The sequence below is a fragment of the Rhea pennata genome, chromosome 27, assembly GCF_028389875.1.
Source record: "Rhea pennata isolate bPtePen1 chromosome 27, bPtePen1.pri, whole genome shotgun sequence".
NCBI classification, from domain to species: Eukaryota; Metazoa; Chordata; class Aves; order Rheiformes; family Rheidae; genus Rhea; species Rhea pennata.
In genome coordinates this window covers 1,254,607-1,280,593 of record NC_084689.1, presented here as the reverse complement: position 1 = coordinate 1,280,593, position 25,987 = coordinate 1,254,607, and the positions used below count along the sequence as shown (strand labels likewise).

At 59.8% G+C, this 25,987-nt stretch overlaps 2 protein-coding genes across 7 annotated transcripts in view; one reads left to right on the top strand and one right to left on the bottom strand.

Moving 5' to 3' along the window:
• The first annotated feature begins 146 nt into the window (after positions 1 to 146).
• On the top strand, positions 147 to 1,954 carry GADD45B (growth arrest and DNA damage inducible beta). Its single transcript, XM_062596133.1, has 4 exons — positions 147 to 354; positions 443 to 544; positions 881 to 1,094; positions 1,188 to 1,954. Exons 1-4 carry the CDS (start codon positions 317 to 319, stop codon positions 1,299 to 1,301), a joined length of 468 nt encoding a protein of 155 aa, XP_062452117.1. The 5' UTR covers positions 147 to 316; the 3' UTR covers positions 1,302 to 1,954.
• Positions 1,955 to 11,475: 9,521 nt separating this feature from the next.
• Positions 11,476 to 25,987, bottom strand: part of GNG7 (G protein subunit gamma 7) — a 79,409-nt gene continuing 64,897 nt past the window's right edge. For all 6 annotated transcript variants that reach the window (XM_062596014.1, XM_062596013.1, XM_062596010.1 and 3 more), the window contains 2 exons: positions 16,563 to 16,681; positions 11,476 to 12,888 (listed from right to left, as the gene is read on the bottom strand). In XM_062596014.1, the coding sequence (XP_062451998.1) occupies positions 12,763 to 12,888; positions 16,563 to 16,643 (207 nt within the window). In that variant the 5' untranslated portion in view covers positions 16,644 to 16,681 and the 3' untranslated portion in view covers positions 11,476 to 12,762. The remainder of the gene's footprint in view (positions 12,889 to 16,562; positions 16,682 to 25,987) is intronic.

The following is a 25,987-nucleotide window of genomic DNA, read 5'->3' as shown; positions in this document are numbered from 1 at the left end:
GGCAGCCAATCCCCGTGCCGGCCGCCTTTCGCTTTGTGGAGGGCCAGCCAATGGGCGGGGAGGGGGCGCCGCACGAGGCCACGCCCCGCTGCGGGAGGCTATAAAAGGCGGCGCCGCGCGGAGCCGCGCTCAGAGCAGCGCGCTGCAGCGGGGAGCGGAGCGGAGCGGAGCGAGCGGCACCGGCACCGGCACCGGGACCCCCCGCGCCACTGGATTATTGCACCTGGGCTTGATTCATTTTTCATTTTTTCCCTTGTTTCGGATCCTTCTCCGGGCTCGGCCTCTGGGCGCCCGCCCTGTGGATTACAATTGCACCATGACCCTGGAGGAGCTGGTGCCTTCCGATAGCAGCAAGTAAGTGCGGAGCCCGGGGGGCGCCGGGGGGGGACCCGGCCCGGCGCTGCCGCCCGCCGCCGCTCACGGGCCTCTCTTGTCCCCGCAGGATGCAGGCGGTGAGCGAGGCGCTGGAGCGGGTGCTCGTGGCGGCGCAGCGGCAGGACCGGCTCACCGTGGGCGTCTACGAGTCCGCCAAGCTCATGAACGTGTGAGTGTCCGGGGGGTGCAGCGGGAGGGTGCACTGGGGGGAGGGGGTCCGGGTGCAGGGGGGGCTGCCGGAACCGGTGCACGGCAGGGGCTGATGCAGCGGAGTCCCTCGGGGAGGAGGGAGTGCGGGGGGGTGGGCGTCCAAGAGTAGGGCTAGTGCGGGGGGCTGCCGGGGGGGGCTATCCCGACCCAGAGACCACGCGGGGGTCACTGCCAAGTCCCTTATCCACGGGCTGGGACTGCTGGCGGGGGTGACAACAGCTCACCTATGCCCTGGGATGCCCTGGCACCTGCATCCGAGCTGTCCTGGCTCCGCTAACGCTGCTGCCGCCCGCAGGGACCCCGACAGCGTGGTGCTGTGCGTGCTGGCCACGGACGAGGAGGATGAAGGCGACATCGCCTTGCAGATTCACTTCACCCTCATCCAGGCCTTCTGCTGCGACAACGACATCCACATCCTGCGGGTCTCCGGCATGCAGCGCCTGGCCGCCATCCTGGGCGAGCCGCAGCCCGGCGCCGAGCCCCGCGACCTGCACTGCCTCTTAGTCACGGTGAGTGGGACGTTGGCGCGCGGTGCACGGTGCGGCGTCACGCCGGCGACTCGGGCCGCAGGTGGCGACTGACCTTGCGCTTTGCCTCTGCAGAACCCGCACACGGACGCCTGGAAGAGCCAGGGGCTGGCCGAGGTGGCCAGCTACTGCGCCGAGAGCCGCGACAGGAACCAGTGGGTGCCCTACGTGGCCCTGCAGGAGCGCTGAGCCCCGCGGCGACCGCCGGCTTTTTAACCTGCAGAAAACAAAAAAGCAAAAATAAACCACAGAAGAGGGAAGGAGAAACAACCAGATTTAAAAAAAACCACACACACACAAACCACCCACTGATTTTATTTTTCTTTTTAACTGGAGAGAGGGGAGCAGCCCGGCCGATGGGCGCAGGAAGGAGGTGAGCTGAGGACGCTCCGGCAGAGCCCTCCGGAGACGGGGCCGGTGGCCGGGAGCCCGGCAGGACGAGGCCAGGCAGGAGACGCGATGTGCCGAGGAGCTGTGCCGCGCGCCAGCGCACGCTTTCCCTGTGGAGGACGGGCCCCACCGCGCGCTGCTGCCGGGCGCGGAGCAGCCCCGGGACTGGTGCGGCAGAGCGCGGGGAGGACAGACGGAGATGGTTTTATTTTCTTTTTGGCATCTGGGACTTGATGGAAACGAGGACTGCAAAGGGACAGATTTGCAAATGAACTTTTTTTTTTCCAAGGGATAAATAAGTCTTATATATTCATAGACTTGCAACAGCAGATTCATTCTTTGCACTCAAGCCAGTTGGAAACCCTGATCTAAATCTATTATAGAGTCTATTCTTGTACTAATTTGAAAAAAAAAAAAAACTATTTGCAATAAAATTTCTGAACTCAGCAGCACCTGCATTCATCTCCTGCCTCCTCTGCACCCAGGGGCACCCGCATGCCTGGAGGGGGAACGGGCTCAGTGCTGGCTGCTGCAGCTGTTTCGCAGGGGGCAGCCGGGCCAGGCCTCCCGCAGCCCTGCACCACGGAGCTTGTGCCAGGCTGCTCCCAGTCCGTGGCCCTCGGGGCTGGTTTCGGGGTGGGGAGGGAGCGGCTGGGTGCCAGGCGGCTCCAGGCTCCTGCCAGCTGCACTAATCCAGCCTTGGCACAGGCACTGGTTCTGGCCTCCAACCGCCTCCCTCAAAGGGGCCCAGCAGCAGTGATCCCTCTGGCTCTGCAAACGAGTTTGCAGCCAGAAATGCAGCGTGTCGTAGCCAGCTGGGCTGCACCATGCGTCCCCCAGGCCCTCTGCCTTGATGCTGCATGGGAAGATGGACAGAGCCACGGGTCCCCAGGCCCCAAAACCTTTCTACCCCTAAGGGCCATGTACAGCCCTCCAGCTCTGCATGTGATGCACCATCCCCAAACAGTTTTTTCAAAAAAAAAAAAAAAAAAAAAAAGTCCCTTATTAGCTGCTCCCTTGCACTGCTGCAATAGCACTGGGGCATCGGGCCACCCGGTCTGGCACCGGGGTGATCATCGCCCTTGTGCCAGGTCCCTGGCAGCAAGGGAAGCCGAGGCCCAGGCTGCGGGGGTCCAGCTCACGGCTGCTGAGGTGCTGCCCAGCGCCCTCCCTCCTGCAGCCTGTGGGCAAAGAGCCAGCAGTGCTGGCTCCACCAGGGAAACTGAGGCACTGAGTGGGCTCCTCCTGCCCACCCCCCCAGGAATGCAGGTGAGGGAGCTGCGGTGGCTGCAGCCGGGCCAGTGCACCCCAGCTGCAGCCGTGTCCCTGTGCCCCAACCTGGGCATGGTGGCCCCAGGGCCCCCCCCTGCCCTACACACCCCCCCCACACACACCCCAGGTGTGTGCCCAGGGGCATGTGCATGTGCACAGGAGCGCGTGTGTGCATACGTGTGCGTGAGTGACCCAGCATGTGCACACGTGTGCATGCACGTGCCCAGGTGTCTGTGTGCCCGGGTGCTGGCACGCCGGGAGGGAGCGGCGTGGCGCCGGCAGCCCCGCTGCAAGCGCTCGGCCCTGTGCCGCCCGGGCGCCCGTTGCAGCAGGCCCCAGCGCTGCCCCAGCCCGAGCTCAGCTGCGCTCTCCCCTGCTGCGCCCGCGCCAGAGCTGCCCTCCTCCGCCTGTCCCCGGCTCACCCAGGCTGGGCCAGCGCCCGGCACACATGGGCGCACGTCTGCACACCCCCCTCCCCCCCCAAGCACTGCGCACATGCACTGAGAGCTGTCGCTGTGCACACCTGTGCACACCCGCATGCACACCCCGGCACGGTATCCACACACTGAGCACTGTCGCTGCACACACACCCATGCGCACCCCCACCCATGTGCACACGCGCACACACACACACACACACCTGCGCGCAAACCCCAGCACTGCACAAACGCACTGAGCGCCGTCGCCCCCGGCTCTGCCCCGGCCCAGCTGCGCAGCCAGGGATGCCCTGTCCCGCCGAGGCGAGGGGACCTGGCCGGGCTCTGCGCCAGGCGGCGCTGGGCACGGCCGCGGCCTCCGCGCGGCTGCCGGGCAGGGAGCCATGACTCAGCCGGCGGGGCATCCCGCCTGGCCAGGGCCGCATCCTGCCCACGTCTCATGGGCATGTCCCAGGGACCCCATCCCAGCCCTCCTCCCGCAGCCCCCTGATTCTGCAGCACTGCTGTGCTGGGACCTGCAGCGCTGGGCCCGGTGGCCTCGTCCCTCGGAAGCTGGCCCTGCCGCTGCAGTGGGACACGGCACCGCACGGCACTGCCAGGGTGCAGGAAAGGGCCCGGTGCCACCTCGGGAACCCGGCTGGGTGCTGCCAGCACAGCCCCAGCCCCGGCGCTACTCCTGCTCCCCCCAGCCAGGACTGGGAGAGCAGGATGCGGCCCCCAGGGAGGCTCTGCGTGGGAATTGCTGGGGCCTGGTGGGGGCAACGCCAGCACCCCGCCCCACATCATGCACCCAGGCCCTGAACTGTGAGGGTGGCAATGGCCGTGGTGGGGGCCAGGCAGGGGGCTGGGACCCCCAGCCAGGCCCAGCCCCACCGGCTGCCTGCGGCGAGGTGTTTCTCCCGCCCTCCACGCCAGGGTCCCAGCCCTGACTCAGGAGCTTGCAGTGTCCTTGTCTGAGCTCAGCCCCACAGGGCCGTCCTCCCAGTGCCTCGGTTTCTCCATCCACACGAGGCCGAATCACCCCCCAGCCCTGTGGGTCACGGTGCTGCCTGTGGGTCACAGCTGCACCCAGCCCTTGAGATCTGCAGGGCCGTTGCGCCTCGGCACCAGTGTCATGCATCCCATGTCTGCACCCCCGAGGCAGCACCCAGCACCCCCACTGCAGCCCTTGGGCCCCCACGGCTCATCACACAGGCACACCAGCATGTGCACACGCACACACATGCACACACGCTGTGCCCCCCCCCCCCGACAATGGCCCTTTGTTCTCCTTGCTCCATTGTTCCTGCTCCCCCTCCCCGGGAACAGGCCACAGAAACCCCTGTGGGTGACAGGCAGGGGGTGGTGTGCATGCGTGTGCACACATGTGCATGCGTGTGCACATGCCCCAGGGCTGTGAGCCGCCGTGCACATGTGGGGCTGTGCACACACACACAGCAGCGCCTGGCGCGCGCCCCCGGAGCCCCCGCAACAGGGCCTGAGCGCCCCGCCGCCCTCAGCCCCATGGCCCGGGGGGGCCCCCGGGGGGGGGGGGGGGGCGGGCAGGGGGGGGCCCCGCAGCCCCGGAGCAGGGAGCACTGGTGGGCGGCTCGGCGCGGCCCCCCCCTCCCCCCCCCCCCCCCCCCCGCGGCCGGGCCCCCCCTCCGGGGCCGCCTGACTCAGCGGCGCTGCGGCCGCCCGGGGGCGGCGGGGATCCCGGCGGCCGCTGAGCCCGACTTTCCGCCCGCCGGGGGCCGGCGCAGACGGCGCGGGCGGCCGGGGGCTCGGCCCGCCCTGACTCAGCGGCGTCGGGGGCCGCGGCCGCCGCCGCCCGCCCCGGCCGGACGCCTGGGCCCCGCGCTGGGTCCCGCCGGGGGGGGGGGGGGGGGGGGGGCAGCGGTGCGGAGCCGCAGGCGGGCGGCGCCGGGAGCGCTGCACGGAGCCGGCCCGGGGCTCTGGCGGGGCCCGGCGCCCCCCGGCCGCGCCGGAGCCGGGCGGGAGCCGCGGACGGGCCGCTCCACCCGCGGCGGCGGCCGGCGGCGGGAGGGCGAAAGTCCAGCAGACGGGAGGATCCCGGCGGCCGGGCCGGGCCGGGCCGGCGTGGGCGCTGCCGGGGTCCCCGGCGCCCTCCCCGGGCCCGCGGCGCCCCCGCGGTTTGGGGGTTTTTGCTTTTGCAGCTGCGAGCGCAGCGGCGACGCCGAGGCCGGCGCGGCCCCGGGGCTGGAACTGCCGCTTCCCCGGCCCCCCCCGGCCGCCGCGCCGGTGCTTTTCCAGCCGGATCAAAGGGCCGGGGCTGGGCTGGGCTCTCGGCCGCTTTTCCATCCCCGTGGCCCCGGCACGCGCCCGTGTTTGCCCGGGGAGTTTCCACGGGAAACGGCCGACCCCTGGCCCCGGCGGGGCTGGGGCCGGGGCCAGTGGGGTGGGGGCGCTGGATCCGTTCCCCATCCTGGAAAAGACCGCGAGCGCCATTCCTGGAAGAGGAGGGGACCAGGCGCCGCGTGTGCATCTGCGTGTGCACACGTGTGCACACGGGGCTGCAGGGTGCTGGTGTGGAGGGTCCAAACACAGGAACCCAGCATGCGTGTGCGTGCATGCATGTGTCTGCATGCGTGTGTGCATGTGCATGCACGTACATACGTGTATGTGCATGCATGTGCATATGTGCACGTGTGTATGCATGCGTGCATGTATGTACATGCGTGTTTGTGCATGTGTGTGCGTGCTTGGAGCCCGGGGTGGGGGGCAGGGGGTGTGTGTGTGTGTGTGTGTCTGCACACGTGGTCCCGGGGAAGGTGGGAGCACGGGGTCTCCAGCAGGGACCGGAGAGGGAGGAACGCAGGTGGTTGCAGGGCACCTCGGACGCGTGTGCGGTCCTGGGATCGTGGGCCGCGCAGGGGCCCAGGGCCTGCGCCTGTGTGGCAGGTGCCGGGGGCGACGGCGGTGGCAGCCCCCGGCGCCGGGCGCGGGGAGGAAGCGCCCCGCGGGGCGCGCCGGAGCAGGAAGCTGCCCGTGGCGTCACGGGCCGCGTTTCCAGTGCGTCGCAGGAGCCCGCCTGGCCTCGTCCCCCCTCCCGCCGCGCGTCACGGCGGGGGGAACAGCCCGGGGTCCACCGCGGGGGCGGACGGGGACATCCGCGGGTGGGGGACCCGGCGGGGTTCCCCGCGCTGGGGTGGCCCTGAGCCCCCACATCCCTGCAGTAGGAGCAGGGCTCATGCTGGCGCGGGCGTGTGCAATGCTGGTGCGAAGCCCCGCACACGGCTGTGCAATGCTGCTGCGAGTGCCGGCAGGGCTGGCGCTGCCCGCGTGGTCGGGACACATCGCCAGCCCCGGGCAGGAGGAGCCGGGAGGAGCGGGCGAGGGGCCACCTCGGCCGCGCCGGCGCCGAGCACCCTCCCGGGCAGCGCGGGGCCGAGGTGCCAGCAGTTCGCTCAGCCCTGACGCCAAGGGCAGATAATTATAGTTGCAGAGAAGCTAAAAATAGCCCCGGCGAAGGAGGGAGGGTTATTTTTAGCAACCGCTCCGAGCTTTGCGCCACCAGCGCTTCCCGGCGCGGCCCGTGCCGGGGCCCGCGGCCCTGCGCCACCAGGAGGGTCCCGGCGGCCTTTCAAGCGCTGCCAGCCACCGCACGGCTCCGGCGTCGGCTTTGAAGAGGGTTTCCAGGAACGTGGGAGCCCCACGGGACCGAGCAGCTCTGGCCACCCGGGCTGCCGCCTCCCCCGCTTCAGCCTCTTAGAGCGAGTTTTTTTTTTTTGGGGGGGGGGGGTCAAGGGTTTTGCAGTCGTGGGCACAGCCGAGGCTCCGGCTCGGCCCACGGGGGCTCCGCGCGGGGACGGCGCCGGCGAGGCCGCGTCTCCCCGTCCCGCTCTGCAGATGCCGGTGGCTGGAGCCGCACTGGGACGGCCCGGCCCCCGTGGGCACAGACGGGCCGGCGGCCTCCCGCCGCCTCGCCGAACGCCCTTCGCACCCCGAACATGCTGCACGCAGCCCGGCGGCGGGGCGCCGGCGGCTCGGAGGCCCCGGCCGTGTGAGCGCCGCGGCTGCCGCCTCCCTCCCCTGCCCCCGTCCCGCGCAGACGCTGAAAAATCCCAACTATTCCAGGCAGGCGGAGGAAGCGCGGCCCCAGACTGCCGTACGGAGCGCGGCGCGCATTCCTGCCGGCCCGGCCGGCCGGGGAGCCGCTCCAAGCGCTTCCCAGACCCGCGACCTGGGGGGCTGCCGCGTTCCAGGAAAGCAGCCGGGTGCTGCCAGCGCCGGCGCCGGGTTCCTCCCTTCTCCCCGAAAAGGGGAAGGAGCGGGAAGAAGCGTTGCTCTCGGTTTCGCTCCGCCTGGGCTGGCTGGGGGGGAGGCCCTGGCGCTTCCCGGGAAGCCGGGCCGTGCCGGGCCACTTCCGCGGAGCCGCTGCCGGGGGCTCTGCAGAGCTGGCGGCGACGGCTTTGGCCGCAACGCCGGTCCTGGCCAGCCAGCGATTTTCTGGGGGTGCAACAGCAGCTGGGGCTGGAGCAGCGTCAGAAAGCCCAGGCGAGGGCAGAGAAGGGCCTGGCAGGTTTGAGCCCGGCTGCGCCAGCGGCCAGGAAAGCCGCGAGCCTGGGGCCGGCAGAGCCGGGACGTCCCGGCGCGCCCAGGCCGCCGGCGACGCGGGAGCCGTGGGCCGAGCCAGGGCTCTCGCACCGGCTGCCCCGGGAACGGCGGCTTCCCCCGGCGCGGAGTCGGGACGGGTCGAAGAGGATGCCTGGTAAAATGAAAAGTGAGCCTTTTTATTGTGTTATCAATTCACTTCTTAACAACAATTCCACAAAATATTAAACACTGTGCAAGAAATTGGTCTATGGCACACCAGAAATAAAAATCAGAGATCCAAAAATGCAGACATTATGAGGAACCTACGTTACATACACCGATTACTTCCTAAAATACAGTCTTTACAAACCTTGATTTGCGTTTGGCAACAATATCAGTTTGGCAAATAATAATAATAATAGACCAGAGAGAGAAATTAAGAGCGCAAAGTATCAGACGCGTGGCTTCTTTTCAATGAAGTAAATGCATTATTTTTACTTTGTTAAATAAAGTTGACTTTTTAAGCGCTCGAAGGAAGAGGGATGCTGTTCGGCTCCTCTGCAGAGCCCAGGGAAGAGCGATGGGTTCCCGGGGGGAACCGCGGGCTGGAAAACGGCCCCTCGTGCCGCCGGACCGAGGCCGCTGCGGGCGGGAGGCTCGCGGCTGCCCGGCGGCGGCCCCGCTGCGGCTGCCCCGGGGCGCGGAGCCGGCGGCGGCGGCGTGGGAAACCCCCGCGGCGGCGGCGGCGGCAGCGTCCGGCACCGGCAGGGTGGCACGGGGGGAACCGACCGGTTTAGAAACTAAATAGAAACTACATTTCCTCTCTCCCTTTTATTTTCCAGTCCCTCTCCTTTCTATTTTTGGCAACAGCTTTACCACATGCTAAAAAGAAACTTCAGGCAAATTTGGGCATGTGTTTACATCCCAGAAAAGGCCTTTGTGGAGCCAGCGCGGAGCTGGCACCGGCTGCCCAGCGCCCGATTAGCAACACAAGAGAGGCACCAGCCACCTCCTCGCTCCCCCTCTGCACTCTGGAGCACTTAAAAAGTCCTGAAAAGTGTCTTTTTTTTTCTTTTCTTTTTTTTTTTTTTTTTTTTGGCAAATGCACTAACGAAGTACAAGCAACTACTGTAATTCGCACTTATATTTATGCTATACAAAAACATCTACAGTATGATCACTGATTTACTCAGACAAGGAGAAAAAAAAAATAAAAAAGGTCGAGGATTTTCCCACCTAACGAGTCACCAATCGGAGAGACACCGGGCGAGGGGGACCCGGGCGCGCCGGGCTGCAGCCGGGGCCAGCGGTGGCCCGGCTCCGTCGCAGCTCGCCGCTGCGCGCGCGGGCAAGCGGGAGCTGGCTGCGCCGGGCCCCCCGCCGCCGCCCCAGCGGCCCCCTGCCCGGCCGCGGCCCCCGGGCGCCTCTGCCGCCGGCGGCACCGCCGAGCGGCTCGGGCGAGACGGCGGCTTCGCGAGGGCGCGGGCATGGACGTGAAGCGGTCGCGACGATGCGGGAGGAGGCGGACTGGGCTCGGCTTCCCGCAGCACGGAGCGCCCGGCCGAACGCCCCGGCACGGACACCGAGCGGCCCCGAAACGCGGCCGCGGGGGCCGGGCTCGGGAGCCTCGGGGGCCGCACAAGCCGGTGACGCGGGGCCTCCTCTGCCCGGGTCTCGAGCGGAGAAGCGGGGCCGCTCGGGCGCTCCCCGGCGAACGCGGAACGGCGGCCTGGCGGCTGACCTGCAGTCCGGACACTTGCCTCGATCACCAGCTATAGCACCATGCACTGGTCTCTAACGTAGAGGAAGAATCAGCAATCTGGAGTAGAAAAATAAGGCTGGAACTGTACTAGATTAAGGACAGAGGAGATTCCCTCATCACGAAGAGAAAGCCCCGCTGCGGCAAAACCCCGGCGCCCTGGGGACAGCGCTCGCTTCCCGCCCCGCACGCGGCCTTTGAGAGCTTTATCTTACGCTGGACGAAAGGTGTAGGAAAAGAGGCTCTGCCTGCCGCCCTCCCGGGGCTGGGAGCCTGCAGGGCGGCCGGGGCAGCGGCTGCCGTCGGGCCGGCGCTGACCGCCGAGCGCGCGGTGGCCCAGAGCGAGGGAAGGCGGCGCAAGCGCAGGGCCGGCCCGGCGGGGCGAGCGGGTCCGGGGACAGGCGCAGGGGGAAACACGCTTCCCTCCGCAACGCCACCCGCGACGCTCGCCTCAGGGCAGCAAAAAACCCAGAGGGACAGCGGGGCTGCAAGCTGAGCCCGGGGCGAGAGCCCACGAGCCCCGGGGAGGGGGGCGGGAGGCTTAAAATTCGCTCAAGTTCAGCAACGGAGCCCGGGAAAGCGGCCGCAAGACACGCACAGGAGGTGCTGTGGTTGGTATTAGTGTTAAAAATGTGTTTTTTCAACTTTGTTTAAAAAGGCAGATGATCGCATACTTAAAAAAGTGATGGCGAGATACCCAGAACCGAGACGTGTGAATGGAGCCGCTCTCCGAAGCTGCAGCCCGGCTGCCCGAGCCCCCGCTCCTCCCCCCTGCCCTCCTCCTCCAAACCGGCCCGGCCCGACGGCCCGAGCCGGCCCCGGCGCAGCCGTCAGCAGCTCCCCGCGCCCGCGGGAGCCCCAGGCGCCGCCGGCAAGCAGCCCGCGAAGCCTCCCGGGCGCGCCGCCTGCGCGAGCCGAAGCGCCCGCAGCAGCCAGCATCGCCGGGCCCGCTCTCCTCCCTCGGACCGGACCACAGCGGCGGGAGCGAGGCCGTTTTGGCGGCCTGCAGCTCCTCTCCGCCGGGGGCTCTCGCAGACCCGGCGAGCGGGGGCGTTCCTGGGCCAGCTGCCCTGCGGGGCTGTCCCACGCGGGAAGGACAACGTCAGCGGGAGGCTGCGACGTGCCAAAGCAAATCCAGAACATCGGGGAAACGGCTGAGGCGGATCTCCCAGGAGCCCACATCAGATACATCTTTTCCTTCTCTTCGCAAGCAGAATTGGAACTAAAACTTGGCAAAGCGTCTATTTAAAACAGACACACTTCGGATCGAGTGTCTGCGTTCACTTTAACCGGGACCGCAGGCTCGGCCGAGGGAACCGCCGCGCTCCTCTTTTAACCGGGACCGTGGGCTCGGCCGAGGGAACCGCCGCGCTCCTCTTTTAACCGGGACCGCAGGCTCGGCCGAGGGAACCGCCGCGCTCCTCTTTTAACCGGGACGCGGGCTCGGCCGAGGGAACCGCCGCGCTCCTCTTTTAACCGGGACGCGGGCTCGGCCGAGGGAACCGCCGCGCTCCTCTTTTAACCGGGACGCGGGCTCGGCCGAGGGAACCGCGGCGCTCCTCTTTTAACCGGGACGCGGGCTCGGCCGAGGGAACCGCCGCGCTCCTCTTTTAACCGGGACGCGGGCTCGGCCGAGGGAACCGCGGCGCTCCTCTCTCCCCGTTGCAGGGGAGCGCTTGCCGGCCTCCGCGCTAGGCTGAGCCGGGGCCCCGCTCCGCCGAGCCGCCCGCCGGCCGCGGCGCGCCCCTGACCGCGTGCGAAGCAGGGCAGCGAGCCCGCGGCTCAGCGGGCTCTGCGAAGGGCGCCGAGCGCGGGCGGCGGGGCGGCGGGCCGAGCGCCGAGGGAGGCGTGCTGGGACTTCCCTGAGCTCTGATCTTTCCCCCACGTAGCGGAGAGCGGCGCGGCCGGCGGGGGGGAGCGCGCCGCCCCCGGCGGGGACCCGCGGCGCGGCGCTCGGCGCCCCGCCGCCTCCGCGCCCGCCCGCCGCTCCCCATGGCTCGCGCTCCCGCCCCGTCCTCGGGGACCCCCGCCGCGCGCAGTCACCTCCCGCGCGGCGCTGCGCCCGCTTGGCGTCGGCGAACAAGAAGCTCCCCCGCGAACCGCACCGGCATTTCAAGGATGCCAAGGGATGGGAACTGAGCCTAGTATTTTTTCTACAGTCTTACCTTCATCTCCCCAAATTAACTGGTTTCAAAGGAACTATTCCATCAGCCACTCTCAGTGAGGAGAGGGGAGATGGGAAGATGCTAGTAATTCTGCCAGTTTTAGTGTTTTGGCCTGAGACTCTCCAAAAGGCCTATTGAAAAGATTTCGCATTGGATCCTGCACTACAGAAAACCCCTTCCCTCCCCGAGGAGCCGCAGAGCAGCCGCCCCCAGCGCAGCGCTGTCTGCAGAGGAACAGTGGTAACAATACAGAGAACTAAAACCCCAGAAGTGATCAGAGGCTCTAAACCCTGATGCCATTTCCCATGCCCTGGGCCAAGTACTTGCTGAAGTGAGTCACAGAAATTCTCACGGCTGATGGATTTTGCTCCACAAAGTGTTTCCCCACAGTGCGACTCTTCTGTTACTGATACCATATGGCCAGCTGATGCCGCGGGGCCACCGGCCACGCGACGTGGAGAGGAAGCTTCCCAGCTTCATTGCAATGCAAGTTCTCACTTTGCCTCCATCCCTCCTCCTCCAGTTCTCAATTTAGTCATTTGCAATAGCAATTTTTTAAGTTGTGATTTGGTTCTTTTGATTATTTTTCTACAAAATAGCTATCCAATTGGAATCTTTTCCCATGTCCCCTCTCAAGAGACAGAGCAATCGGACTGCAATTCTGGAAACGATGTGCTAATTGGAATCAGAAACCAACCAGAGTCAGACCCACCTAGAGCTTTGTTCACAGCTTCTAATGGCAAAGTCCCACTGCTCAGGTCTGGTGTCCCATTGGCAAATGCAATAAAAAAAATCCACTTCCTCCACCACTCTGATACCAGTTGAGAATGTCACTGTTAAAAATGCACCCCCCCACCCCTCAACCCTGTTTTTTGTTGTTGTTGTTTTTAAATTTTAACCCCTCTCAATATGGAACCTGCTCAGGAGCAGACACCCTTTGCTAAACCACTTGCAATTTTTGAGATTTAAGTTCTATTTGAATCCAACATTTAGTGTTTACCCCTTGGCGCAGTTTTAAGTTTGTAACTTGGTTTCAGTTGATACAGAATGGTGCCCTGCCTGAGAGATCACGCGTGCCAGAGCGAGGAAAGCTATAGGATGATACAAGGCTTTTTGTCCTTAAAAGGATTCTCCGAAGCGGGCACTCCAACCAGCAGCGGGTCGTTCCTGGCATGTTGCTCACAGTAATTCATTAGCTCAGAAGATGCTTTGGAGACCTAAATGTTCCAAGAAAGAACAAGGTTAATGAGAATACCCAGGTAAACCCACAGGGCCTGCCCGGAAGCTCAGCCCATGCAGAACAAACAACTAACCGACTGTATAAAGATTTTAGAAGAAAGTCTAAAGTGCATTTTCAGGAGGAAGCAAGAATCCTAGGGCTCAGCGGTGAGGAAAAGACGTAACATTCAACTTTTTGTAATAGAAACTTTACATAGACGGTCAGAAATAAAAAGGGGAAACGAATATGGAAAAAAAATAAGATCTGACATAAATAAAGTGATGAGTATGGGGAAAACATTCTTAGCAGAGAGCCAGCAGAGAGCAAGAGTTTAAAAAAAAAAGAAAAAAAAAGATATTCCTGTTCTCATTTTTAAGGGCTTTGAGATAAAAAAGAAAGAACAAAAATGCCTGCCTGGAAGCAACCACCCTCTGATGTTAAAAGTGAATTTCTGAAATCATTAGAAACTATTACTTAAGGCTCTGCTTATTTTAGTTCAAAGATATATTCTGGGAAGTCCAATCCCCATGCAACATAACCGAGTGGAGCATCTAGGTGGTGGGCAAATTACACGGCTGCATGTTTTGGCAATTAGGAAAGGGAAGCATGGGAAGAGTCGAGGCAGGGAGGTTCCCGGAGCTCTGGAGACTAAGAGCAAACCCTTTGCTACTAACTTAATCGCTAGTTGAACATAAGGCAAGCATAAAACGTGCATGCAACCACCCAGCAGGAACGATCTGTAGCTGCAGAGGTCGCGCCGCTTTGGCTCTGCCACTCTCATGGGACGCTTGCACCTTCCTGGTGCTCTGCCCGCACTAACCGGGAATCGCTTTCCCGTGCCACTTCGCCCAGGGTGTCGCGGCACCTAAGCAACATGCAGCCCCTGCTGCTGCCTGCAAAGTGATGCAACCTGCACAAAAAGATTTTGCAGTTTTGTGCAAAATTATTAAACCTTTCAGCGGCAACCGGGAGAGCGAAGCAATGGGGAGAAACAGCGCTGATGACAGATCTCTGTAGGTTTGGGCAAACGCTTAATCGGTGCTTCAACAAAACAACACGGGCTTCCTCCACTTTCTTCTTTTCTAATGGAAATGCAGGGCCACACCAGCCAGCATAACTTTTACTGGAGTCTCCAGATACTACTGTAATACGAAGTATTGAAGGCCTAACCAGCAATGCAGGCTTCTAACACCAGCTGCTGTTGGCCAGCGCTTAAACATACCCATTCAACTCAGTAGGATCCAAGAGCACAACTGTTCTGCAGACAAGGTCAAGCCTCACATAAAACAGCAGTTATTACTAATCTCGGAGCAAAGCAAAGGGAAAGAGCTTAGCTTGCCAGGAGCATGGACCAACTTGCTGTGAGACCAAGCGTCCCAAAAACCTCGACACACCTCTTAAAGCTTCAGCTATCAGCTAAAATGAACCAAGGGCAAGGGGAAATGCGGTCGCTAGGACATGTCTGGCCCAGATGTGCAGGCTACTTAGGGCAGGGGAGAGAGAGCCGCTGTGCACGGCAGGGTTGTGTTTCAACTGCGGTGTCAAGTCCTAACCGAATCATTTGTTCCTTCCCTTCACTCCCAGGCCTCGGCCATACCAACAGGGAGCTGCCAGGGAGCAAGGTGGAGGAATAACTGTGTCCCGCGGGAGCGGGCCAGGAAGGAATCACGGCATTCCTCATGCCTGCTAACGCTACCACTGCTGGCAAAGCTCTGCTAAGAGCTCCCCGGCAGCCCGCTTCCCCCCCATCTTGGGCATCTATTAGCTCATTTATCTGCAGGCAAACATATGGTTCACTTCTTCAACTGCGAGGCACTGAGAGAAGCTGGAGGAATTAGCACAAAGCAAGAGGACTTATTTGACGCTGTATTCTCGTAGCTCGCAGGCTTGGCACACGGATTCAGAGTTGGGTTTGTGGACTACGATTTTACTGAAGCTCACTCAGACAGTACGTCTTCTCCACTCATCCTGAACGGTGGCATGTTGCGGTCCCACCACCATTGTTCTTTCCCAGCAAAGTGTTTAAGATAGTCACATCTACAAAGGTTGGTAAGTATACACACACCCTCCTTCCTCCCTGCCGCACGCAATTTGGGATCTTAGAGTTGAGACACAGTAATTCTTAAGAGAGTCAGCAGTGTCTGTACTGGGGGAAGACCTGTAATTTACTTTGTTTTCCCTAAAATGGCCCCTCTGATGGGTGCATCACTGGAGTCTGGAAACTGGTGGTCCTAAAAACAGCTACAAAACCTTAGGTTGGTTAAAAAAATATATATTCAAAGCAGAAGCAGCTCCTCCTGCACATCAAAACCTGAGATGACGAAGGACTTGTCGCTGCAGAAGTTAGCAGGGACTGAGAGTCAAAGTAAACCAGGAAATATTCAATTACAAAATATCAGGGGGATTTAATACCTGCTTATTTAACTAGTATTTCAGATGTGCCTTTCATCACCATCCACAGCGGTTTTTTCTGTATTACTTACTAACAGGAAGTGATTTTTCAGGAACAGACTTCTTCCCTCACCCTCCTGCCCTCCTTCTCCTTGCAAGGAGTTTCTCAGGGAGCGACTGACGGCTGACGAGTCTAACTGCAGCCTGCCCGGCCCTGCAAACCGCGGCAGACAAAGCCACAGGGCGAGCAGAACGGCCGCGCAGCTGGGCGACAAGTGCGGCTCTTCCGCGGCTCAAAGGGCATAAATGCAAAGAGTGCCCTCGGGTGTCTGCTCCTAGCCCTGGGGAGCGTCGCGGAAGGGGAGGAAGCTGTGGGCAGGGAGCGACAGGGCATCAAGGCCTTGGACTAGCTGCCCACACGCTAATATTTGTCCCCTGCGAAGGCTGCTCTCTAGAACCCAGGCGGCCCGACGAGCCTGGTACCGCAGCCGCCGAGGAGGTTCCCAGAATAGAGTGCAAGCTCCTAAAGGATCCAGGCTCCAACTCTCGGGAGACTCTGTGGTTGTGGGCACACTACCTGCTCCAACCCCCCAGTGCTAAAGGAAGCTTTATTCCTAGGGATGCTTTGCTGCCCAAGCAGATTGTTGGTGTGTCAATACACAACTGAGAATAGATCCCAGTTTACTATCCTCGAACAACAGCAGCACAAAATTAACTTTCCATACTTCTACCATAAACATGCCTCAAAACAGAAATGAAGGCGTGCCACTATCATTTTTTTTAATTTTGAAGAAATGGGAATAGCAACAGCTAAGAAATTACTATCCAGGCAGAGTCTTGGAGAGAAACTGCAAATAAACAGTGGAGCTGCACTGTGAACAAATCAGGAAGCGAGGCTGCTGCGCACATGAGCCTGCCTGACGGAGCTTCAGCTTTGCTGGGTCTGGCCCCAGTGGCTTAGGCGCCCTCAAAGGTAGCATGTGCCCAGCTCAGATCCTCAAAGTTACTCAGATGAGCAGTCTGCCCTCAGATCGTGCAGTCACCTGCGACACTCGCACACTCCAGGAGAAGCTGCCCAGGCAGCAATCTTGTCTCCTCATTGCAACAGGCACCCCGGGATAGCTGTCTCTGCCAGGAAGTGCTGCAACATCTGGGCCAGAGACGTCACAGCAGTGTGCACATGCAGGGAGGACCCAAAGCGCTTGCAGAAGCTCTTCCCCCTCTGCCTCTGCCCACCAGAGAAGTGTCATGCACCCATCTGCTCCCAATTCCCAGGCTCACCTTGATCCTCTCAATGCCAGCTTCGATGCGGAGCTGCTCCACCAGCTTCCGGGCCTGGGCTATGTTGTTAGTTGTTGACATTGTCTGCCATCGGTTCTAGGCCCCAGCACTTGAGAATACTGCAAAACAAGGAGGGGGGAGAGAGGTTGGTATCACACACAAAACCACTGCACCGCTATGCATCTGCTTAAAAAGCTGGCAAGCGACCTAAGCGGCCAGATTCCTCCTCTGTGCACCGGGCCCTGCAGACGGTCACGTGCAAAAGGCTTCCAAGAGCTCTAAAATGATGACACCAACTTAACGTTTCCTTAACGTTTCTGCTTCAAGTTCTCCTTTCCTTTAACTAATTCTCTTGTGCCACTTTCAGGCTCTTTCTGATTAAAAAAAGGGCAAACAAGAAAACCAACTTGCTGACTAGAAGGGAAAACGAAACACTGTCTGCAGAAAGCTCTCTCAGATGCATTCAGCAGATTGGAAAGTGAGCAGAAGTTTTCCAGCTCGAATAATCTGACATGCAACATTCGCAACCAGCTAGCTAGGGAGGAGGTGGACCAAGACGCTGCTCAGCCATGGCTTTGCACAGCTCCTGCCCGTTCACCCTCGCTATTCATCTATTTCTTTCACTGCTCTCTCACTCTGCACATAGTCCTGCCCTGAGACACTTGCAATCTGTGTCAAGAGTTCCTCTGCACAAGGCTCAGAACAGTAATTAGGGACTTTCAATACTGTGCAAACTTAGATCTATGCCATTGATTCATAATTTTCCGTATTGGGTGTCCCTCAAAAGAGTAGAAGAAGAAAGTAAGAGCGACAGACAGTTCTAACAAGCTGAGTGGTAGGTGGAAAGTCAAGGATCAGGCAAGGGACAGAGGGTTTCTCAGGTAGCCGAAGCACTGAATGGAAGCTGGGCAAGGAACACAGAATTGAGGTCAATTAGCTGAGCGGATACAAAAGCGTGACACACATCGATCGCATGTGTCGCAAATAAAGTTTTTCATAAAAATCCTGCAAAACAAGGGCCCAGCTGAACATGAAAGCGAGAGGAGAGCGATGCTCTCCTGCTGGAGCGATGCCCGCGGAGACGAGCTGGTCCAGAGGCAGCAGCGCGACCCAGCGCCGAGCAGGGGCCGCGCGCTCTCTGCCGCGCACCCCTCTGCGAGCACCGCGCCGCACCGCACCGCCTCGGGCTCTCCCTTGGGAAACGGAGGGTCTTGCACGGAGGGCGAAGGATGCTCCTCCTGCAAGAGGCCCAGCGCTCCGGGACTCCGTTACCCTCTGGCAAACACCCAGTACTGCCGACACAGCCCAGCCGCGCGCCGCAGGCACCAGACGCCCTTCGTCCACACCCAGCGGTGCCGCGATCTCGGAGCACTAAGGTCCCCGGCCCGGGACAACCCGCGCAGCGAGGCTGGGCCCCTTCGGCTACCGCGCTGCAGCCGGCTGCCCCGGCAGGAACGGCCCCCGGCAGTTAGACTACTTTCCTGGAAATGTAAAAGCAGCAACTGACACAGAGGAAATTTGTCTACGTGACCAAAATAATCCGTCACTGAGTAACGTGTCAGTCGCGCTGCTGCGGCGCTACGGGGCCAGGACACGCGGCGAGCCGGCGGGCTGGCTCCCGCCACGCCGTCGGGGCAGCCGACGTCCTCGGCCCGCGGCTGCCTTACGATTGCCACCGCGCAGCTGCTGCAGAGGCGGCACGAGAAGCCGCTTATTTGCACTGCCTGACAGTGACTCGACTCGCAACCAGAAAATAACCGTGGGGGACAGGAGAGAGCGAGAGGACCGGAGCCGGTGCTACCTTCCCCGTGCAACCATCGCGATGGACAGCCCGCCAGAGGAGGCTGGGCAGAGCGGGGAGGGCGAAGCGGCAGCGGCGCAGACGCGAGCGTCCTCGCCGGCCCAGCCAGCCGCCTCCCGCGGCCCCGCCGAGCTGCGCTGCCCTGCGCTGCGCTGCGCTGGCTGTAATTACAGAGCGCCGCAGCTTTCTTCCCAGGACGGACGGCTTCAAAGCAGACGCCAAACTGCTGCGTTTACTGGGGAGGAGGGGGGAAGCGTCTGTCCCAGCTAAAATACTAGCAGATCTCAAGCTGTCTAGTCTATGTTTAGACATTAAAGGAGTTTATTCCAGACCACAGTGGCACTCTTTGGAATTATTTTGCTCGGCAGCAGCACGCGGCGCGCACTGAACTCTTCGATCCGCGAAGTGCATTCGGTGTCCGTCGCAACGCCGAACGCCAAGGGACAAAACAAACGGGGTTTTAGCCAACTACCAACTCTGCCCTTAGGTGATTCCCTAAATTAGCAGGGGCTGTTTGCGAGTCTCCACCTCTCAAATCTTGGAATAGGTTAGTCAAGGCAACACAGGAAGCCACCTTATTGAAATAAAGCACTGTACTGGGGAAATCCTAAGGAGGATGCAGACTAGGCCCCCGGGGGAGAGCCCTCTTCCGCGCCCCCGCCTCCTGCGCCGCGGTGCCGCGGGCCCGAAGGCCGAGGCAGGGCTGCCTCGCGTCAGCAGTGCTGCCGACGCAGCCGAACTCGGGCTCGGGCCCGCACAAGACGGGGCGCTGCGTTTCCGAGCAGAGGCAGCAGGACCCTACAAGGAGCTCGAGCGGCGCGACGAAGCACGAGAACTGCCGCTCGCCGCGGCGCGAGCCGCCTCGTGCGACTCGCTGCACGGGGACTCAGCCCAGCCTCCGCCGGCTCTGCGCTCCGACAACAGCACAGCGTACACGCCAGCTTGACCTCTTTTCCATGAAAAAGCAGCACCTGCAGGCAGGAGGAGACAGCTTGCTCCTCGGGTGCGGAGCACAGCGTGAAGCACCTGCGCTCCTGCCTCCTGAACCCACTCAGCGGCCCCAGCAGCTCGCTCCAGCTCCGAGCGTCCCTGCAGGGACGCAGTAAGGGCCGGGCAGCGGCGCTGCGGCCAGTGTCCGTGCTGTGAAGCCCTGGACAAAGCTGGAGAGTTTTGCCCTGGACATGCTGGTTTACAAGCAGCCAGTTAGGGCCACGTTTCGGTCGCTCTCGTTCCCACGAAAGTCCCGCTGGCTCGGAGGAGGCGCTCCGAGGAGAGCGGCTGTCCTGAAGCACTCCCAGCTGGCGCAGAGCACCAGGAGCAGGGAAGAGCTCTGACTCAAAGTCAAGGTCTTTTTACATCTCTGCTGTGAACTTGAAAGACCTTTTACTGCCAACAGTTAACTGCTCTTCGATAAAATAATGTTTTCACCTGGATAAAGAGTTAGGAGGCAGCTGGAGGGAAAGAAACACAAGCAATCAGATATAATTTATGTTTGCAACAGCACAAGATCACCTGCTTGTACTTTTACGGCTTCCTGTTTATGGAACGAGGCTGATGAATCAGTCAAAGGCAAGTTACTTAAGGGAACTTCTGGCTCTGCCACAGGGCTGCACGCCTGGGAGAAGCTCAGGCTGCTCTGCAACAGCCACAGCAGCGCGCTGCAGCAAGCGCCTGGAGAAGGGACGTGTCTTACTAAGCACGTTACGGAGAAAATCCTGCCGAGTGGCAAGAGCGATTCTCCAGCTCAGACTTAACAGTCCTTAGCAAAGGGGAGAATCTTTACTCCCCCCACTCCGCGGTAGCCCAATTTAATAGAGTTATTGCAACGTAAAAGCAGTACTTACGCTTCAGAAATTAAGCTCTATCTGGCTCGTCATCACAGCGTGCGAAAGCAGGTACGTCCCTGCCTTCCCCCACCTCCGTGCCGAGGCACAGAGCTGACCACCACCGTTTGACAGGGAGCGAGATACAACCTCACTTACGGGAGCAACGCGCTTTGCCGCTATCACACGCAGAGAGCGGCATCAACCACCGCCGAGCGCGGGTCAGCACTCCTACAGCAACACAACCTGCAGCAGCCGCTTCCACTTCCCTCTGACCTGCCCCCCGCCGGCGGCTGCTCCCTGGGCTCCTCTTCCTGGAGCCGGGAACAGAGCCCTTTGCAGAAGGGGCTGCGGAGCCGAGCAGCTCCCGGCCCCTCGTGCTGACAGGGGGGTATTTTAAAACTCCAGGGACAAGTTTCAGCGGCCAAGTCCTCGTGATGGTCAAGGGGACTCTTGCTGGAGCTCCAGCTGAGCGCAGGAGCCGCGGCCCCAGCGGGAGCCCGCCGGGGCCGTGGGCCCGGCACTACGACGCTCGTGCGCGGCTCTCGCCCCGCTCCGAGACGCTCGCGAGCGGCAGGGCTCCGGGCTCGCCGGGCAAGTCGGAGGCGGCTGCTGGGTGAGGCGCGAGGTGGGTGCCAGCAGCGCCGCCGCGCGCTCCCGAGCACCCCTCGGCGAGGAGCCGCGGCGGTAACGGCACTGCTTTTAGGTTTTGCCTGCTGGAATGTGTCAGGTACCGGGCGGCAATCGCAGGTTGCATTCCAGGCCTGCCTTGCTCGGCAAGAATTTTAAAAAGCCTTCGGTTACCTTGGTGAATAATTAACTAAGCGCGTCATTAGCAACTAGAAACCATCAATACAAAGATGCAGTGGGTTGCTGCATGGCACATGAAGGGCGTCCGCAGGATTTTTAAAAAGCCAAAACAAACTTTAAAGATGTCATTCACCAGACTTCTACAGATGTGCAAATAACTGGTGAGGTAAAGCTGTTTGAAAAAAAAAAAGCCATGCAGAAGCATGCTGGAGCAAAGTATTCGTGATGCAAATCGGGATGACTTGCAGGAGGTATCCGAATCTTCCCCTTTCCTAATTGCATGTTTTAGGAAATCTGCACTTGGAAAAGGAGGGGAGGTGACAACTGCAACTAGGCCTGGGGAGGAAGCACAAGACAGTCAGGACACCAGGGTCCCGTTGCCCATCCTTCTGCCTCCACTTTGTCATCTGACCTCCGATAAGCAACTTGTGCACCCAGCCCTCCCTCCCTCCTCGAAGGGACGTAACACTTCAGCGTTTCGCCACACGGGCCTCCTCCCTCCGCCCCCGAAGAGTGGGCTGGCATCTGGCTAGGGCACACTTTTCCTTTCCGAGTATCTACTTATGACTCTGCAAAACGAGAACAATATTCTGCTTTTGCTGAGTCACATCAATGGAAATAATTGAGGCGGAAACAAATCTTCCCTCGTCCCTCCTCTGCCAGCACACCTCTGCCCTCCCGGCTAATCCGTCCCTCGCTTCTCCGTGCCGGCATTCCAGGGAAGGGCAGTACTTCCCCGGAGAACAGCCCAGGTGTCAGGAACCCTCCTCTCGCATTAGCGCAGCGTTAACTCAGCACGCATTTTTCAGGCCGTCATGTAAGCAATTTCAGTGGGGCTGAAGTCATCGTGCAGTCCTGCAGCGCCCGGGGCTGCCTCCCTGCTCCGCCAGCAGCAACGCGAGCTGGCAGAAGACCGCAGGTTGCACTCACCAGACAGCCGAAGATCCCAGGACTCGGGCAACAGCAAGGTGTTCACGACTATATAGCTGTAGGATGGTGCATGAAAAATAGTAAGTGAAATATTGCAAAGACAGCTATAGCGAAAGATGGACACTAAGAGAACACACGAATGCGGACAAGGCTGTGTTCTCCGATGTTTGCAGATCTGCACTGCCACAAGAAGTAGCAGTGAAGGAGCACAAAGGTTTGGAGCAAGAGAGCAGGGAAGTCGGAGAGCAGATAGTGCAGACCCAGAAATGAGGCAAGCAGTCCACAGCTATGATCTGCCTGGAGCGCGAATGTCTCATGAGCACGGCCTGTTTGATGAAAAGAGTCCAACAGGTGAGCATAAATTCTGGGAATATTAGGATTCACTATTTCAAACTGATCTGCATGTTATGAACTGAAAGCAGGTCAGGATACATCCTGCACCAATTCAATCTGCAGTACAAAAAAGAAAAAAAAGAAAGAAAAAGAAAAAAAACCTTAAGTACCCTCTTGTAGATCAAGTTTCATCACTAAATAAGAGTATTTAAAGGATCACAATAAATGTCACCAAAAGCAGATTTCTTGTGTTCACGTTCTTCTCACATGTTCAGAAAAGAAGATTTTTTCAGTGTTTACAAAATAAGGTGCTTCATGTAATAAGGTAGTATTAGTACTCTACTATTTTCACTAAGGCAAGTGTTAAAAAGCACATTTAAACTATAACTATTTTGCACTTTCAGTACTTAGCATCTGTTCTGCACAACTCTCTGAGGTCAAAGCAAGATTGACTTATTACTATGTGGAGTAGATGCCTCACTTTCTTGCAGAATTTTCTTATTCAAAAGTTTTTTTTTCATGCACCAGGTAGGCTGAAATGTAACGATTTTGGTTGCTTGTTTTAGGTATATAAAAAAATAAAATCCCAGCTCTTGAGTCAGAGCAGTGTAGCAACAGCAGTGACAGTAAGCGCTTGGCTCCGGCACGCCGTGACTCAGCACGAGCGCTACGCCGAGCAGACGCCTCCCCGGCCGGCCGAGCATCCCCGTCTGTCTCCCCGGAGCACTTTGCTCACTCAGCCTTCAACTGCATTTCAAAACCTGTTCCCAAATGTCTTTCCAAGATTCGGCTCAGCAGCAGGGGAAAGCTCAGCCCTGCGGCCCCGCGTTGGGTCACCGCGGGCCGGAGGTTTGTCCACCAGCCTTTGGACCTTGCCCCGTCCCCAGCGAATGCGGATCGGCATCGCTCCCCTGGTGCGGCACCGAAATATTGCAACAGAACCCGAGTCACGAGGATGAAACTGCCACCCTCGGAAGCAGCTCCGCGCGCCGAGAAACCAGGCCTGCCTTGACATGCCTTCAGCCCGCACGCGATGAGAGCTGCCTCGCTATGCCGCAATGCAAAACTGAACACCCAGAACGGTTAATCATTTACCCTGCACAAAATGCAACGCTCCGAACAAAGCCCTTTCTCTTTTATGCAATCAGTGCCACCTGCACGCTCCCACCCACGGCCCCCTCCAGCCTAATGGCAGGAAGTATTACACTAGGAAATAAATATGCACTGATCCCTCTAGTTTCTGAATTCTTCCCATACTTCTCATAGCTGGCGGCAGCCACTCCTAACAGGCTACATAAACAAGCGAACATCTGAGTAACTGCTGGAGTTATGCGTCTTTTGTCTTTTTCCCCCAGATAAAAACAGCTTCGAGACTGGCGTTTACAGATGTCACCGAGCTCAAGCTGCCGGATGAAAAGCATCCGAAGAATGCAGCTCGCGATGCCTCGCGACTTCGGTCTGCTTTTGCACCCGGCTCGAGGCTGGCTGAGGAGTCTCCCAGAGAGCCTCCCGCCGAGGCGCGGACGGAACAAGGCGTGCTGGAAAGGCCGGGCGGAAGAACGGGTCTGCGGACGCCCAGCGAGAGGAGAACACCCTTCTGCAGCCCGGCCTTAGCAGAACTGCACTTGAAAATAAAGTGTCGCTGCAGCAAAGCCCGTGCAGGGGACGCACAAAGCACGCGCGCCGCAGAGCTCGGTGGCACGGCCGGGGCTGGGGTCCTCCCGAGCACGCAGCCGACACCTCGGACTGTCAAGAACCACAACCGTTCTATTTAGGGAACTTCTACTGAACATCCAGGCATTTTAACCTGTCAAAAGCAAGTTTAACTCCATTAAATCCTGCTCCCAGATGAAAGCTCTAGTCCCTCCACAAACCACAGCCACCATCCTGGAGGATTTCTCCCCCTTAACCGATTTTACCTCTCTCCTTTCCCCATCCCCAAATCATATTGCTTGAAAACGCTTGGCCAGTGCCTCCAGCAGCAGAGAGGAGGGGGGCAGAGCGCAGCAGCAATACCGCCGTCCTCCCGGACGGAGCCTGGAGCCGCCCTGCAGGGGCCCGGCGCCGCGGCCCCGTCTCCCGGAGGGTGCGCCCAGGACCCAACGCTGCTTACTAAACTACTTTCAGAATTTGCGTCCAAGCACGATTTTCCTAGCGCTGTTCCTAGGGGAGAGACGAGAGGAAAGGACCTCAAGAACCAGGAGCTCTCTGGCCTGCGCTGCCCCTGGGCCGGGGAAAAGCGCTCTTCCCACCCTGCCGCTGGACGCGGGCCAGCGGGCGCTGGAGCCGCGGTGCCGGAGCGGAGCGGAGCTCAGCTCCCCGGGAGGCGATGCCCACCCCGGCCCCGGCCCTGGCCCCGGGCGCTGCCAGGCAGAGCGAGCGGCGGACGACGGCGAGCGAGCTCGGGACGAGGAACCCAGTGTAAACCCATTTGGTGGCTGCTGCTTTTAAAGATGACCTCATGCTTTTTTGGAACAGAAAAAGGCTGTTAGGGCGATGGCATTTACTCCTTGTCTGGGCAGAACAAAGCAGGCTCCATTTTTCTTTTACACTTCCTGCATCAGTAGCTTAACAGCTGAATGAGCTATTGAAATTTTTCCTGAGTGCAGCATTTTTTTTTATTTTTTATTTTTTTTAAAGACCTCCAGATTTCTATGGTGTGAGACAATACTCGGTGAGAGCGCAGCAAGGATCTCTGCTGACCGAGCCGTCCAGGACCGGGAGAGATGCCGCCTTAAAGAGGCAGAGCTTCACTATCACTTCGCTCATGGTGAGGATTTAAACATGCTTCACAGCAGCGTTTGCACAATCTGGCTTGTTTTCAGCACCTTTTTCTGCAGCATCTGTAGCTCAAGGAGAACAACAAGCGCAGAAGGAGGGCAGGGAAATCGAAGCATTTTACTTTAGCAATAAACATATTACAGAAGTGCCTGTAAGTTCCTTTAGGTTCATGCAATGTCCACTCAGAGCGTTGTCCCTCCCCAGACAAATTACAGCCTAATTCCAACAGGCTGCAACGAGGCCACGCGTTGTTAACGACCTTCCCGCAGCCAGCAGCGGCGTTAGCCCAACAGCGCGAGGCAGCGCAGCGCGGCTGCGCCCGGCGCCGAGCCGCCTCTGCAGGGAGGCCAGCAAGCTCCAGGCGGGGTTTTCCTAGCCTGATCGGAAAATCTCGCGAGGTTGCACTCATTCCTGCTTTGCTTTCAGGCTAACTAGCCTGGCGTCCTTCAGCAAAGCGGAAAGGGTATCAAACAGTTGACATTTTGGATAAAAGGGATGATAAAGTGTATTGACAAACTGTATAAAGCTGCTAGAGAAGCAATTAGAGCAACATCACTTCTCATGTACTAGACACTTTAAATAACATCAATTCTGTAACAAGAGAAGTCTTATCTTTCAGGTCAATACTGAGAGTCATTAGTTTTAGGATTTATCTTTTCCCTCAGCTCAAAAAAAAAAAAAAAAAAAAAAAAGCTGTGCGTGTTTCCAGATGGAAACAATCCAAAACCACCACAAAAATGTGGTCGTACCCTGCTACAAAAGGCAACTCAAGCCAACATGTTTGACATGTTTGAGCTTTTTTCATTTTCTTTTTTTTTTTTTGGGGGGGGGGACACACAAAGAAGTACATTTGGTTCTTCACACACTTTGGGTAGGAACAAAACCCAGCACTTTCAGTTCTCAGTTTATGCTGCAGCCAGCACAGACAACACCCGCGTTCTCCACCA

What these genes read in the sequence shown, in the direction of transcription:
- GADD45B (XM_062596133.1), top strand. Translation starts at nt 317, where the DNA reads ATGACCCTGGAGGAGCTGGTGCCTTCCGATAGCAGCAA. An exon ending in TCCGCCAAGCTCATGAACGT is followed by an intron (nt 545 to 880) that starts GTGAGTGTCCGG and finishes TGCCGCCCGCAG; the next exon opens with GGACCCCGACAGCGTGGTGC. An exon ending in TGCACTGCCTCTTAGTCACG is followed by an intron (nt 1,095 to 1,187) that starts GTGAGTGGGACG and finishes TTGCCTCTGCAG; the next exon opens with AACCCGCACACGGACGCCTG.